This window comes from Pongo abelii, chromosome 21 (genome assembly GCF_028885655.2).
Source record: "Pongo abelii isolate AG06213 chromosome 21, NHGRI_mPonAbe1-v2.0_pri, whole genome shotgun sequence".
In the NCBI taxonomy this organism is placed as follows: Eukaryota; Metazoa; Chordata; class Mammalia; order Primates; family Hominidae; genus Pongo; species Pongo abelii.
The window spans coordinates 67,336,362-67,352,955 of record NC_072006.2 but is presented as its reverse complement, the minus strand read 5'-3'; the positions used below and the strand labels follow the sequence as shown (position 1 = coordinate 67,352,955).

Genomic DNA, 16,594 nt, shown 5'->3' with positions numbered 1-16,594 from the left:
GTCCAGAGTGCAAGGACATGTTCAGAGTGAACACAGCAGTCAGTTTTCATGAAAGAAAGGGAGAAGTTCCTTGACAAAGGCTTCAAATTCTGTTTCAGCTAACTTTTATGAAACTGCTACTTGGCGAGAGTTGGTGTAGTATCAATGAACATCCAGTTATGTGAAGATGGTTACAATACTCCATTCTAAAGACCTATCTGTGTGAGGCAAGATTTTGATGACGTGTTTTAGCTGAAACACTCCATGGGAACAGATTGAAGGCAGAAGTAGACATGAACATGGAGCTGTCTTCGGTTATGCCAGAAATTTGCAAAAATATACAACAGGGTCGCTCTTCCTGTTCATTTTTGTTTGTTTTAGAAATAACTTTCATTAAAGATACTGTTAATGTATTAATAGGTTTATTTTTAATACATACTTAGAATTTTGAAAATAGCAATACATTCCACATAAACAAAAGCTCTTTGGTGTTCTCAACTTGTAAAAGTGTCTTGAGACAAAAGGTTTGAGAGCCGCCATTCAAGCATTTGGAAGTCAGTGTGTGTCCTCTGCTTGAATCACCGCTCGTCAGCTGCTTCTAGTTAATAGAAAATAAAGCAGTTTTCAGCTGGGGAAAAAAAAGTGCTTAGAAATGTAGAAATATTTGGTACATTCTGTTTTAACCTGTAGTTTGTTCACTTCCCAGTTTCAAGGATACCCACATTTTTCTTTCTGGGGAAAAGTTGTTACTGATAGAATATGGTTGCAGCTTTATGAGCACATTGCCCTGTGATGTGCTGTGTAGTGTGTAGAATTACACACTAATTCTACACACAAAAAGTTGTGTTAGAACAGTTTTTTTGCTTGTGCCTTGATATACATGTTTTTATTTTAAAAGGTGGCTGAAATGTTATAGTAAATTTTCTCTGTTGAAGACATTATGAAATCAATTTTGTAAATATAAAGTGATCTGATCTTTTCCGAAGGTATATCCTTCATTGAATTCTACTTAACAGAAATAACTACATTTTTCTGATTACTCAGAACTCAAATCTAGTAGCGTGTTTATTTAGCAGATTAACATAAATTGAATTTTTAAAAATCAGTTTTCATTCCTGAGAACTTCTTAATTTCTTTGCTTTTATAGATGTTCAGTGTTGGCTGGGCACGGTGGCTCGTTCATGTACTCCCCAAAACTCTGGAGGCTGAGGCAGGAGGATTGCTTGAGGCTAGCAGTTCAAGACCAGCCTAGATAACATAGCAAAACCCTGTCTCTAAAAGAATTTTTTTCAAAAATTAGCTGGGCATAGTGGCACGCATCTGTAGTCCCAGTTGCTCATGAGGCTAAGCCAGGAGGGTCACTTGAGCCCAGGAGTTTGAGACTGTAGTGAGCCATGATTGGGCCACTGCACTCCAGCCTGGGCAACAAAGCAAGATGCCAACTCTTTAAAAAGTAAAATAAAATAAATTAAATGTTCAGTGTTGCAAAATATAAAAGTTTATTTCCAGTGTTTTCTGAGCAGTTGTTTCTGAATTCTTGAAGTAATTGTTTTGAGGATGATAGTTTTACCACATTGAAGAGATGGTGAGTATGACGATGCCATTTTGCTGATCAGAGGGAATGCCTGTCTTATTTTTATTTTTTGTAGAGACAGGGTATCTACATGGTGACATGTTGTCTGGGCTGGTCTTGAACTCCTGGGCTCAAGCAGTCCTCCCAAGCAGCTGGGATCACAGATGCGAAACACTGTGCCCAGTTGTCACTGTCCCTTTAAAAGGAGGGGAGTTGGAATGTTTGTCCCTTTGTTCTGAGGTTGCCAGGGAGACCACAGAGGCAAGGCAGTTGGTCTTGAGGCTGAGGAAGAGGTGAGAGCTGGGGCTCAGCTTGGAAGTGTGGGCTTTGGGGCAAGGACCTAGCTAGAAATTTGGCACCTGGAACCTTTGAGTGTTGTGATGTGACTGTTTGAAAGAGGATATAAGAGAAGTGTTTTTTAAATACACGTGGTGAACTGTATCGTGTTGATTTTAGTAAGCCATAAACATTAGTCTTCTAAAATTTTTCTTGTTTTTAATTAAAATAATACAGCTACAATATTAAGAATTTTCAACTATTACATTCTTATATAATTTCGATGTTCAGCCTTTTCACTTTTTGTTCTTGTTCCTGTTTTGTGGTGGATTTTATTGAGTGGGATCAATCTCGGACATAGGCTCCACATGGAAAAGAAGCTGATGCTTGGCGACTCCTCTCTGGCCCTGGTCTGGTTAGGCCTCTGCCTGCCTCCCTGGGGCAAGCCTGGGACTCCACTCCTTCCTGCGCTGCCCCAGCCCCTTTCTCTCAGGGGTTGGTAGCATCCGCTGTCCTGGGTAGAGGTCCTTAAGGACACTGCTTGCGTGCTGGTTTTCAACCCCCAAGCTGTCTTTGTGGGTCACACAGTATCACTCAAATAATAGGTTACTTGAGAAGTTTGGTGCTCCCTTTTAATTGTTGTCAATACGTAGTTTACTTAAGATATGTAAAATATTTTCTTATTTTCTTTTAGGAGCTTACTCCACGGGAACAGCCTCTAGATAATCTGAGTTGTTGAAAATACGAAGCCTGTTACTCGTGAACAGTGGCTGACAACAGTGGTGTTGTGAGCCTGGCTGTCTGCTTGGACCCAGAGGTTTCATCTGCCGGGGTTTTTGGTTGTATTTAGGATTTCAGGGAAAAGTGTCCAAGCTTTCAGTGTTGGAGCAGGTAAGGTATCAACACTGTTAGTAGCAACAAAATTTTAACTTAATAAGTCTGTATTTGCTATTTATAAAGTGGCATTTGTAAAGAAACTGATAGAATGTAGTATTCATATTCATTTGAAATACCTTCAGCCATTTGTATCAGCAGTCTCTATAGCAGCAGATTCTGCATCTGTGGATTCAGCCAGCTGCAGATTGAAAATATTTGGGGGGCAAACAAATAATAATCTAACAATAAAAAATAATAAAAATGTTATAAAACAGTGTAGTACAGCCACTGTTTCTATGATGTAATCTAGAGATGATTTAAATATTTGAAAGGTTTTGCATAGGTCATGTGCAAATAGCCTGTTCTCTCTTTAATGAGAACCCAGTTTTATAAACTGGAGCTCTTCCCGTAGAAAGCTACCAGCATGGATGCAGCAGCCCTTTTCAGCTGGGTTGGAGCTTCATAGGCCCCCAGAGGCAGAGGGGACTGCAACTTTGTGCCCTTCTGGGCAAAAGCTAGTGCGAGCCCCTCAAACTACATCTTTAGTAGAAACTCCAAGTGTTGCATGAAAACGAGAGCTTGACCCTCTTCTGAGATGACTGTCACATTTCTTGCAAATATTTTGGCTTGCACAAGCAGAAAACTTTTCCTAAATGTAAAATTTCCAATGAGAATGAATAAACCATTTTAACTGATGTGGTTTAATAATTGCTCTACCATATATATTTGTAAGCAGCATTCTCTGCTTTGCCCTTAATCTTTGAGGTCAGCATTGCCTCCTGGATCAGAGCGGTTCCTTGTGACTTGCCTGGGGTCACCTGGCTGGTGAAGGAAGCCCCCGTTTCTGTTTACCACCGTCTCTAGTGCCCCCCTCACACAGCAGCCTCCAGAGTTTGCACCCTGACTTGGAGTCGCTGCTGGTGCCCTTACTGAGTTTAGCTGTGTCCTTTAACAATGGGGTCACTTTAGGTGAGCATAGAAGTGATGTGTCCCTTATCTCCAAGGCTTCTGTGGAGTGCCCTGGGGGGTGTGGGTCATGTTTACAGAGCATGGAGGCCACGGCCAGGCAGCATCTTTAGCTGGAAAATGAGAAATGACAGCATTTAGAGGGAAGCAAAAAGAACAACACAGGTTACAGGTTGCAAGTAATTTTCCATTTTGTATTTTTGTTTCTTTGTTTTTTTTTTTTTTTTGAGACTGAGTCTTGCTCGCCCAGGCTGGAGTGCAGTGGTGCGATCTCGGCTCACTGCAACCTCCACCTCCTGGGTTCAAGCAATTCTCCTGCCTCAGCCTCCCAAATATCTGAGATTACAGGCGCCTGCCACCATGCCCAGTTAATTTTTGTATTTTTAATAGAGATGGGGTTTCACCATGTTGGCCAGGCTGGTCTCGAACTCCTAACCTCAAGTGGTCTGCCTGCCTCGGCCTCCCGAAGTGCTGGGATTATGGGCTTGAGCCACCAGGCCCAGCCCCATTTTGTATATTTTTTAAGGCTTTCATTTTATGCCAGTCCTTCCCCCAGGATGGAACATGGCATAAAATCAGAGTCATCATTAGCATTTAAATGTAATTAAAGCTTGGACAGTTTGGAAAAGAATTCTCAAAGTATATATTATCTTTTTCAGATTTTTGTCATTTCAACAAGAGTAAAAGTTTCACAGATAAGATTCTTTAGTAATGTATTAGAATGAAAGTGAAAAATAATACAGAGAAAAAAAATGTACTGGCCTGGCACGGTGGTGGCTCACTCCAGCCTGGGGACAGAGCAAGACTCCGTCTCAAAAAAAAAAAAAAAAGAAATATGCCCTAAAGTGATCGCCTTGACCATGTTTTCTAAGTGTCCCAGTTGTCTGTTGCTGCTAACAATATCTCCAAAGCTCAGTAGACTAAAACAAGGTTTATTTCCTACCACACAATCTGTGGGTCAGGAGTCAGGCACTTCTCTCACTTTGTGCCCATGAGGGTCATTCACTTGGCAGCAGGGCTGGTATGGAGGGTCCCAGATAGTGATCGCGTCCTTTCTGGCCCCAGCCCCTAGTTGGGGAGCTGAAAGTCGGGACTCGGCTTCTTCATATCCTCTTTTCAGCATGGTGGTGGCCAGCCCATACTTGCAAAGTCCAGAACAGACTTGGGTCCCTTTGCAGGCCATGCCCAAACTGGCACAGCATCTTGTTCACTGTGGTTGTGGTCAGAGCAGCCCATCTGCCTGCGGAGGTGCTGGGGAACTCGTGCCACCTCTGAGCTGCTCGCGTCCTTACTCCCGTCCTTACCCTGCTATACTGTCCAATATTTCCTATTTGTCCCTACTGCCTGGCTTGTGAAGCCTTGTCCTAAGCAGTTAAATGACGGTATTGTACATTTGATTTGCTAGCTGTATTTTTATCTAAACGTTAGTTGTTTAACTATATTAAAATTATCTTTACAAATCGTCTTGAATCATCTCACGTAGCACACATTAGGAAACACTGGTCAGAGGGACTTGCTTTAGGTAGAGCTCCACTGTTGGTAGGGAGGTGGCCCCTGCTGTGCGTGTTTGGCGGCAGTGTCATCTTTTGTTCTGTGGTCAGTTGGTCACTATGTGCTTACGCTTTACCGCTAGGTATGGACGACAAAGGCGACCCGAGCAATGAGGAGGCACCTAAGGCCATCAAACCCACCAGCAAAGAGTTCAGGAAAACATGGGGTTTTCGAAGGACCACTATCGCCAAGCGAGAGGGCGCAGGGGACGCGGAGGCTGACCCACTGGATCCGCCACCCCCACAGCAGCAGCTGGGCCTGTCCCTGCGGCGCAGTGGGAGGCAGCCCAAGCGCACTGAGCGCGTGGAGCAGTTCCTGACCATTGCGCGGCGCCGCGGCAGGAGGAGCACGCCTGTCTCCCTGGAGGATTCTGGTGAGCCCACGTCCTGCCCTGCCACAGACGCTGAGACAGCCTCTGAGGGCAGCGTGGAAAGCGCTTCTGAGACCAGAAGCGGCCCCCAGTCTGCTTCCACAGCTGTGAAGGAACGACCAGCCTCTTGTGAAAAGGTGAAAGGAGGGGATGACCACGATGACACCTCCGATAGTGACAGCGATGGCCTGACCTTGAAAGAGCTTCAGAATCGCCTTCGCAGGAAGCGGGAACAGGAACCCACCGAGAGGCCCCTGAAAGGGATCCAGAGTCGCCTGCGGAAGAAGCGCCGAGAGGAAGGTCCCGCCGAGACTGTGGGCTCCGAGGCCAGTGACACTGTGGAGGGCGTCCTGCCCAGTAAGCAGGAGCCCGAGAACGATCAGGGGGTTGTGTCCCAGGCTGGGAAAGATGACAGAGAGAGTAAGTTGGAGGGAAAGGCGGCTCAGGACATTAAAGATGAGGAGCCTGGAGACTTGGGCCGACCGAAGCCTGAATGTGAGGGTTACGACCCCAACGCCCTGTATTGCATTTGCCGCCAGCCTCACAACAACAGGTGGGTCATTTGTGGGCACCCTGCCTCGGCACCCACAGATATCCCAGGGTTGCAAACAGAATTTTCCATTTGTTTTCATTTTAAAGGGTTACAAAGCTGGGCTGGATGAGCGATTTGTTGGAAAAGATGAACAAGTTGTCAAAAAAGAAACACATAAGAGTGGCTAGGGACTTCCTAGAGCCACCTCTTCACTCTGGTAGCCACCAACCACACATGGCTGTTTCCAGTCAAGTGAGGTGAATAGCTCCCCACCCCAGTCACGTGAGCCACGTGCAGCCAGTGGCTCTGTGTAGACGGCACGGAGGAGAATGTGTCTGTTCCTCCAGGGTCTGTCTGAGACTGCTCCTCTAGACTGCCCCTTGGGAGACATAGCAAGAGGGCCATGTGCAGACCGCAACTGGCTTAGTGCAAACATTGGAGCAGCTCAAAAGATCTCTGCTAGGACTGGGTGTCAGATGGTGATAGGCAGCCTGTTGGCTTGGTACTGGGATAAAGGCATTGTCGCAGTTTTGGGGGGAGACTTGCTGAGGTATCTGTGGTGGAATGCCTTAGAGTTTGCTCCTAAAATGCACTACTCTTAAAAAACAGTGAAGTAAATTTGGTTGAATGTTAAAATCAAAGGAAAGGCATGAGGACGTTCTTAATCTCTACTTTTCTGTATGTTTGCATTTTTTCATGATGTTAAAACCAGTTGGCTTATTAATATGTTGAAAAGTGCTTGTCACTCACGTCCCATTGCTAATACCATTATTTTATAATTTCAGGTTTATGATTTGCTGTGACCGCTGTGAAGAATGGTTTCATGGCGATTGTGTGGGCATTTCTGAGGCTCGAGGGAGGCTTTTGGAAAGGAATGGGGAAGACTATATCTGCCCAAACTGCACCATTCTGCAAGTGCAGGATGAGACTCATTCAGAAACCGCAGATCAGCAGGAAGCTAAATGGAGACCTGGAGATGCCGATGGCACCGACTGTACGAGTATAGGAACAATAGAGCAGAAGTCTAGCGAAGACCAAGGGATAAAGGGCAGAATTGAGAAAGCTGCAAATCCAAGCGGCAAGAAGAAACTCAAGATCTTCCAGCCTGTAAGTGTTTGTCCGCTGAGACAAGCATTCAGCGGTCGGCCTCACGGGGTTCAGTCTCGCTCTAGATAGAAATTCCTCCCAGGATGGGCGCTGCACCTATGTGGGGCGGTGCCTCTCCCGGGTTCCTGCCTCACTCCACCTGGGTGAGGCCTTTCTATTTTTATTCTTACCCTGTCTACCTTCTCTACTATTAGTGACTTAATTGTTGAAATCAGCCCATCTTTGAGGATTTGGGTGTTGCTTACATGTTTTGTATGCACTAGCGGAATTGTTTCTGAACGATGGGAGTGGCGGTGCTCCTGTGTCACCTGCCATCTCCAGCTGCCTCGTGGTTCTGGTGCTGGCTCCTCAGGGTGCTTGTGTTGAGAGTGGTTTCTCTGTCTTGCAGCTGTGTTGACTTAATTCTCTCCCCCTGATGTTTATGACATTTCCCACACGCTGTCAGCTTCTGCTGCTGTCTTGTCTTTGCAGTCTCCATTCCAGTCCCTACAGGGCAGGTGTGACTTGGCGTGTTTTCACTCTGGGCCTTCCAGGGTCCTGGGTCTGTCCCCACCCAGCTGCCTGTCCTCTGGCAGGTATTGGAGATTGCTATGTCTAGAAGCATCTCTGCCTTCACACTCTTGCACTGCGTTAGCTGCAAGGTGAGGATGTCTGAAGGCTGGGCCGTGCACCTAGGAACGTGCCCTGGAGGCATGGAGGGGCTGAAGGCTTATGCTGCGCTGCTGTCAGGGACCACATCTAGGCATTCAGAGATGAATGGAAATGGGAATTCATGAGAAAAGTCATTGATTTTATGTCTCTGTTTTTTAAATATATTGATTCTGTTTTTTGTGCAGTTGCGGCTTTGCTCTGTTGCCCAGGCTGGAGTTCAGTGGCACAGTCCCAGCTCACTGCAGCCTCGATCTCCTGGGCTTGAGTGATCCTCCCACCTTAGCCTCCCAAGTAGCTGGGACTACAAGCACACACCACCACGCCCAACATTTTTTTTTTTTTTTTAAGTGTCATTGTGCTTGACATAACCCTGCACAAACCTAAATTGTATTCTCAGTAAAACTTAGATTTTGTGGAGGAAAACTGATTATGTTAAATATTTAATTTGAGAAATAAGGTTTTGCTTAGGTATGTGTGAGGCACACGTTCGTGTGTGCTGAGGCCTGATCATCGAGACAGACTTTGTAAAAGCAGTGGTCACGCTGCTATGGTACGTGAGTTTCCTCCTGCTGCACGATGAGTAACTGCAGTCCTGGCTTGAAGGAGCACAGATTTATGCCTCCATTTCCATGGGAAGCCTGGGCCTGCTGCTCAGGTCTCACAGGACTGCAGTCACGGTGCAGCAGGGGCTGTGGTCTCGAGAGGCTTGGCGGGGGATTCCCTTGCAGAAGCCCTCACGCTGTTTTTTACTATATAAGTGTGTTTTTTACTATATAAGTGTGCCAGGTGCTGTGGCTCACACCTGTAATCCCAGCACTTTGAGAAGTCAAGATGGGAGGATCACTTGAGGCCAAGAGTTCAAGACCAGCCTGGGCAACATAGTGAGACCCCCCCCATCTCTACAAAAAAATAAATAATGAGCTGGGCGTGGTGGTACGTTCCTGTAGTCCCAGCTACTGGGGAGGCTGGGGTGGGAGGATCACTTGAGCCCAGGACATCAAGGCTGCAGTGAGCTATGATTGTGCCACTGTTCTCCAGCCTGGGCAACAGAGCGAGACCCTGTCTCAAACAAAAAAGAAGTATGTTTCATGCAATTTGGGGGGGCATACTTACACTGAAAAATTACTCATTGTTTATCTGACATTCCGATTTCTTTGGCATACTGTATTTTACTTGGCAGCCTTGCCCTCAGATCCTAGCCACAGGTAACCCTCTCAAAGCAGGGAAGCTTACTTCAAAACCAGCTATGAAGTCTTCTCTCTTCACGAAAGACCCAGTTCCTCTTTTAAGGGTTTTTACCTGATTTAGCCGGACCCATTTGACTTGCAGTCATTCCAGTTAGATCCTTAATTATATCTGAAGAAGCCCTGCATGTGGATCCTCTAGCGGAGCCTCATCGTGGATGTGAGGTCCCATGGGCCCCGCCCACCCTCGAAAGGGGTGCACAGAGCAGAGGGCAGGAGTTCAGGGGTCTCCTCACACTCCTGCCCCCTGCAGGGCATGACGGGCAGTGACAGTGTGAATGCCTTACCTGGCTTTTTCATAGCTTGAATCAACAAAATGTTTATTCATATTAAAAGTACTATTAGTATTTTATTTTAAAACTGTGGCCTTGGTACTATAAATGGTGATTTTACAAAACACACACTTAACTGCTTAAAATTGGCAAGTACATTGTTTGAAGTCATCTGTTTTGTTCTGCAGGTGATAGAGGCGCCTGGTGCCTCAAAATGTATTGGCCCCGGGTGCTGTCACGTGGCGCAGCCCGACTCGGTGTACTGCAGTAATGACTGTATCCTCAAACACGCCGCAGCGACAATGAAGTTTCTAAGCTCAGGTAAAGAACAGAAGCCAAAGCCTAAAGAAAAGATGAAGATGAAGCCAGAGAAGCCCAGTCTTCCGAAATGTGGTGCTCAGGTGAGTGGATCAGGACCAGCCGCCCAGGCAGTGGACGCACAGGTGTGAGAGCGTTTGTCGCAGAACTGTTGGTTTGTAGACTGTGTGGGGGTGGCAGGTGTAGGGGGCGCACACATGGTGTCGCAGTGTCTCCTTGACCTTTGTCGTCCACCTTCCCACCAGTTTTCCCTTCTCTGCCCGTTAGCTGAGGGGTTAATTAACACAAGTGCAGTAAAGCAAATGCTGACAGTGGCACTGCACGGGGGGGCATGAGACTTCAGGACACACCCTGCTGTCTTGTGAGAAGAGTTGGTGGCCACCCAGTGGAGTTTGTAGGGCGTGGACTTGCAGGCAAGCAGGAGTGGGAGGTGGGTTCGGGGCAAGGCTGTGGTCTTCATTTAAGACCCGGCTCTCAGAATTGTCTCATGTTTGTACTCCATGTGATTTGGAAAGAATCGAGGATGTTTAAAAATCGCAAACTCTTGTCTTAGACTTGAAGGCCCTTCTGAGGCTCAGGTGGCGGTGGCGGTGGCTGTGTCACTGCCCCTGTTACGTTTGTGACCAGCAAAGCATAACTAGCACTGTTTGGGGAGTTTTCTTGATCATTTTCAAATGATTATTTAGCCTTAGAACGACTTAATTTTTAAGGCTGGTCCTTTTGAACCCTCGGCGTTGGGCACAGTCTCCCGTGCAGGCCTTTCCTCTCATTTGGCTCATTTGGTTCATTGCCGCACTCCTCCTGTCATCTTGGCAGCCTGTCCAGTGGCTGCTCCTCCTGTCATCTTGGCAACCTGGCACCTCATCAGGGTTGCAGGTGACTCCGTGCCAGCCGCCCTTCATGGAGCACAAGTGGTTGAAGTCCTCAGTTTTGCATGGGGACACTGCGGGCCCACTGGATACGCAAGTGTGTTGAACTGCTACCAAGCAGGCGCAGGATGGGTGCAGGGTCTTCAGATGGCCTCAGGAAGACATTGGGTCCCCGCCTTCACCTCTCAGTGAAATGAAGTGAAGGTATGATTTCTTACCTTCTTAATGATTTGGGGTTTTACTGATTATCCAGGCAGGTATTAAAATCTCTTCTGTGCACAAGAGACCAGCTCCAGAAAAAAAAGAGACCACAGTGAAGAAGGCAGTGGTGGTCCCTGCGCGGAGTGAAGCACTTGGGAAGGAAGCAGCTTGTGAGAGCAGCACGCCGTCGTGGGCGAGCGATCACAATTACAATGCAGTAAAGCCAGAAAAGACTGCTGCTCCCTCGCCGTCACTGTTGTATAAATGTATGTATCACCTAGGGGTTGGCCTCCTGGACCCCTCCCATTCTTTCTGGATAGCCATCCCCTGGGCCTGTCCAGGACTGGGAGTTGCAGCTGTGTGTTAAGCTGATCACAGACACCGGCTGCACCATCAGCGGGAAGCAGAGCCCATGTCCAGGATGCCTCCTGCTGCCCTGTGTCCATCCCTAGTCTGTCAGGACTTCCTGTCACTGTTTTCCAAAGCTGTAAACCTCACTGGTGAACGTTCACCTTAATGATTGATTCTTTAATCTCTGTTTTCACTGTCAGACTCTGGTAAGTATTCGTATTCTCTTCATCCCAGTCTGATTGCATAGCCACACTACCCGGCACTCCACATCCACCCCTGTCTGCACATGAGTTCTGACGACAGCGCTGTATACGCTTCAGTTTTTCCACGTTGTCCACGGCCAGCACATGAAAGCATCACTTCTTTTTTATGTTGTGGGAATCTTTGCAAGTTAGTGTTGGGTCTGATGCTCAGCTTACGTATGATTTTCAGGTGTACATTTATTTTTGACTGGGCAGATAGGGGATTTTTTTTTTTCCATGTCCGATTCACACGCTACACACCCGCATGAACACTTTCGAACTTCGAAGGCCACACACTCCTGCTTCATAGGCCCCACGGTAAGTGAGTTCACACCTAGAACACTGTCCTGACCGCAGGACGCGCGCCTTGGACTTGGTATTCTACATGTGACTGGCTTTCTTGCCCTCCTCTCTTGAATGTTTAGACTGTTAAGATCATATCCTGCCCCAAATTTCAAATTAATGAAATGAAGACATTTCAAACAGATCTTTGAAACCTCAGATTCTGTGGTGCAATTTTAATGTTTTCTTGTTTTTCAGTTTTCTGCTATAAAACTATTTTCAATTCATTCTTTAATGCCTTCTGTCTATAGTGCATTTTGTGCTTTTTTTAAAAAGCACCGAAAGGTTAAATAGTGTCAAGTCAAAGATGATCACAGAGTGCCCCACTTTGCCGTCGTCAGACTTTGAGCAGATTCCCTAAAGGAAGGCACTCATGCAGGCAGGCAGACCTATGCTAGGTCTGGTGTGCTTTACAAAAAAGTCGCTTTTTTTTTTTTTTTTTTTTTGAGACAGAGTCTTGCTCTGTCACCCAGGCTGGAGTGCAGTGGCATGATCTCGGCTCACTGCAAGCTCCACCTCTGGGTTCAAACGATTCTCCTACCTCAGCCTCCCAAGTAGCTGGGATTATAGGCACGTGCCACCATGCCTGGCTAATTTTTGTATTTTTAGTAGAGACGGGGTTTCACCATGTTGGCCAGGCTGGTCTTGAACTCCTGGCCTCATGTGATCTGCCCAACTCGGCTTCCCAGAGTGCTGGAATTGCAGATGTGAGCCACTGCGCTTGGCTAAAAATACGCAGTTATTGAGTGTGAGTAACTTAATAAAAGAAGAAAAATACATCACTCATTTTGATCATGTAAACAGCCTAGACCTAAGAAATTGAGCCGCACATAAATTGAATCAAGCAATTGCTGCACTATAATGAATCTCGAGATACCTTACATTGAGCTGAGAATTTTATGCTAGCAAATGTCTCACATGTTCATCAGATTCTAGCACGTCTACGATAGAGCAGTTCTACAGAGCTAATGGGCTTAAAGTGTCACTCACCTGTGAATGCGGAGGGAGGGGTTTTTAATGCTATACTAAAATTTAGCCGTAGATTGGTTTTAGACACATAACAGTGAAGGAAAACTGCGGTTATAACCTCAGTTCAGATAAGTGGGTGATAATTTCAGTTTGGTTAATTTCCATCTGTGTCAACCAAAATTGAAAAGCTGCCAGAGACTCCACATGTGGAGTTGGAAGAGTCCATGTACATTGTGGGGAGGGAGCATTGGTGGGAAGATGGGGAAATGAGGGGCTCTCAGCCCTGGGTTATTGCTTCCTGCCTGCCTCCTGCACTGTGAGCGGGGAGAGGTCGACTGCTCAGAACAGAGGAGGCTGCTGTTCTGCCCATAGCGGGGTACTCTGACCCCTTCTCCCTCTTCCCTTCTTTGCCACACATCAGCTCCTCTGGGAAGCTGATTTGCTCCAGGGACCCGAAGTGGGGGAAATTGCCTGTTAACCTTCCCAACACATCACCTCAAGTTAAAATTGGTGGATTTCCATAATTTATACAGGATGTGAATGGGGACGATGCACTTTTGAGCTAGTAGCTTCTGCTCGTTTTGTTATCCCGTAAATGTCGTCTTCCCAAAAGATGATTGATTGGAGCAGAGTTAGAGGCATTGGTGAGAGCAGCTACCATGTCTCTGCCTCTCCCCTAAACACCTCTGCACTTTTGTAGGCTCAACAAGTACTGGGGAGCCTGCCACCACTGTATGCCTTTGAGGCCCCCGCCCTGCCTCCCTGGCTGGCCACGGAGCTCGCCCTCCCTGGTAGGGGGTGAGTTTGGAAGTGAGAGGCTGGTGTGGGTCTGTCCCATGAGCTGATTCACACTTGCCTCACCACACATACCATCAGAAGACCCACGTGGTGGAGCTACTGCTGCTGCTCCCCAAAGTGCACCTAGGCACCCTCCTGTCCTTCCCATGGCCCTCGGTTGACCTGGGGGCTCCTGTCCAATAGGTGAGGCCTGGTGTGCACAGACACTCTGCCGTTGCTAGAAGGAGGCTGTGCCCCCTGCTAAGGTATCAGTAGGTCCTTCACAGCCTCACCTTATTCCTCCCATTTGTTTTTAAAAATTGTTTCTTATATATACAGTTTCTTTAGCTTACGTAAACATTTGGTGCACATAACTTCTCTCAAAGATCATGATGTTTCTTTTGTGGTTTTATAAATTCTTATTCCATTTTTTTCTCTTTATTTCTACTGTTCACCTCCCATTATTGTCCAGGCATGAAGTCAGTTGGAAATGTTTTTCTGAGATGTACCTGACTGACTAGAATTTTGAGATGGTATTTGATAGGTGCAATTCCTAGTATTTTGCACTCCCTAAATGGCTCATTAAGTGACTTAAACACTGAGGATCTGAACAGATTTTGACTGCAAAGCAGATTCTACAGTTCGTTTCATCTAACCGTTGGAATTAAAATGGAAAACCTTGCCAATTTGTAAACCCAAATCCAGATGCTGTGTTAAGCATGGTGCCCAGGTGGAAGCACTGCCTCTTGTTGCCACGTGCTGCCACAGAGATGGCCCTGGTGGTGTGAAATGGACGGAGAACACCGTTCACAAGCATAACTCATGGTGTGGGCTCCAGAAGCACATTTCACTGAAATCCTAAGAGGACCCAGTTTCAGTTTTCATTAATAAAAAATACATGAGGGGTTCTAGAACCTAAGAGTGTTTTGCAGGAATTTAAAGCCGGGAGAGGAGGGTGGCTTGTTTCACTGGTCGCGTGAGCTCTTTTTTATCTGTCTCCTCCAGAGTTGTCAGCGGCAATAAAATGAGACTGGGAGTCATCAGACTCTACGTGTCCACCAATCTCTTCCTCCCAATTAGAAAAATCAGAATTTGTACTGAGAAAGGATATAGCTTGATAGTTGTTTTTTACGTTATCCATATAACTGGAAGTTTCTTGGCAGTAATGACTTTTTTTGGGGGGGTATTTTTAAGTGTTTTACTTTTTATAAACTTAAAAAGCAGCCTGCCGTTGAGAAAATTACATCAGGGAAAGGTTTCACACCTCCGTAACTGTGAGCCTGCACGGTGAAGCCCCACATAAGCACCATCCCGTGGTGCCCCTGTCTGTCCCTCAGCTGCCCCTTTGTGCTTATGCTTCAGCCACCTTGGGCAGGTGGGGTGCAGGGATGGAAGTTTCCAGCAGGATCGGTGCCTCTGAATTCACCACCTCTTCAGTGACCTTCATAGGACCTTTTGGAGCTGTGGATCTACTCTAATAGTCTAAAGATGAATACTCAGGAAAGCCTCCTTGGCATTATCGGTGTCACAGAGTGCAGAGGTCAGCTCTGAAGACGCCTGCTACAATTCCTCCAATGTGGTACACAAGTTTCAGGTAGATTTGTATAAAGTTGTAAAATAATACTAGGTTTTTTTTTTTTTTTCCTGTAAACACATCAACATACACAGTTATATTCTTAGCTTCTAAAAGTTAGAGAAGTAACTTAGAAGATTGACAAGAATTTTTGCTACTTATTTAAATGAAGGTTGCAGCAACTTTTCATTTGCCGCAAACCTGAAAGAGTTCGGCAAGAAGAGCGTAAGGTAACTGGCTTTATCCTCAACTGACCTGCTTGGTGCTGTCAACATGCCCCTAACATGTTGGTTTAAGTAGTAAACAATTTAGATAAATGTTAAATTACTGGTGTGGGAGATCTTGGGAATAGCAGCAGCTCTGCTCCCAAATGGGTTTGGCAGCCAGGCACACACCATGTGCAGCTGGGCACAACTGAAATTGCAGTTGAGTGGAACGTCCATCTGTCCACGTGGCCCTCATCACACGAGTTTCTTAAGGAGAATTACACACCTCTCCATTAAGTTGGAAGGCACTCACGTAGTGGGTATTAGTAAGAAAACTGACCAAGGAAAGCCTTGAGTATTCCAAAACACGGCAGTCTAGCTGTGGTCCCTGCAAGGGCGTCCTGGCTGTAGTGATGGTCTCCTCTGAGGAGCATCTGGGATGTAGTCTTGCCTGCTTTATTTGGGAAGTAACTGTTTCCCTGCAACATGAAAGCAAACTAGTAACTACTTATAAAAGGCTAATTCATTTGAACACATTTTAGCATGTTGAGAGGAGCAAAAGCAGAACATTTTCTCTTGCCGCTGTCACCTTGATTGTTCCCACTAGGGGCCATCTTGGAGTGAAGAAACAGGTAAAGCGGGAAACTGCATTGTTGTACACATGCCTCACTGAGGGCTGGAAATAGGCCTGACGTCACAGTGAACAGCATTTACTTCCACGTTTCCTTCACTGTCTCGAGTCTATTTTCAGGTGCATGGCATAGAAACAGCCCTTAGAGCTGTAGCCGACGGTGACAGGCAGGATTCAGGACACCGTGGGAGACCAGTGGAGGTCTGCGTGCCCCAGCTTCCCTAAACCAGCCAGCAGTACCGCGACAGGGCGGGCCACTTCATTGTCAACACCTATGTGAGGGCGTGTGGTGTTTCTTAGTGATTTTTATAACCAGTTCCTTTCCCTGTGGGGAGCCATCCAGCACATAAGGTTGCTACACGGGGGCCTCTGGACAGTCCAGAACTGAGCAGACTTGGTCTCTTGCCCCATATTTTAATCCCTGTCCTGCTAAAACTTCCACTGGGGCAATTGGACAGGTTCTGCAGAGAGGAGCGGAGTAGCACCATCCTCCGGTGGGGGCCTGATTTTCCCCTCCCCGTCCCTGCTCAGGCCCTGGTGCCACCCAGTGGCCAGCGGCGCTGTAGCACCCAAGCCGGCCAGCCTTCTGCTTTGGGGGAAATTGGCCAATTAGAGAGTGCTGCTGATCCCTGTGCACGACGGCGACCTGCTTCGTTCTGCAGTTGGCTGAAACCCAGACCCGGCAGCAACAGTTTCATCTGGGCCAGTGGCCTGGGCA

At 46.8% G+C, this 16,594-nt stretch overlaps 1 protein-coding gene across 3 annotated transcripts in view; it reads left to right on the top strand.

Moving 5' to 3' along the window:
- The window catches only part of DIDO1 (death inducer-obliterator 1), a 60,585-nt gene that overhangs the window by 21,416 nt on the left and 22,575 nt on the right, over positions 1-16,594 (top strand). For 2 of the 3 annotated variants that reach the window (XM_054541395.2, NM_001374302.1), the window contains 5 exon segments: positions 2,523-2,719; positions 5,304-6,144; positions 6,909-7,230; positions 9,586-9,798; positions 10,838-11,051. In XM_054541395.2, the coding sequence (XP_054397370.1) occupies positions 5,306-6,144; positions 6,909-7,230; positions 9,586-9,798; positions 10,838-11,051 (1,588 nt within the window). In that variant the 5' untranslated portion in view covers positions 2,523-2,719; positions 5,304-5,305. 3 annotated transcript variants of the gene reach the window in all.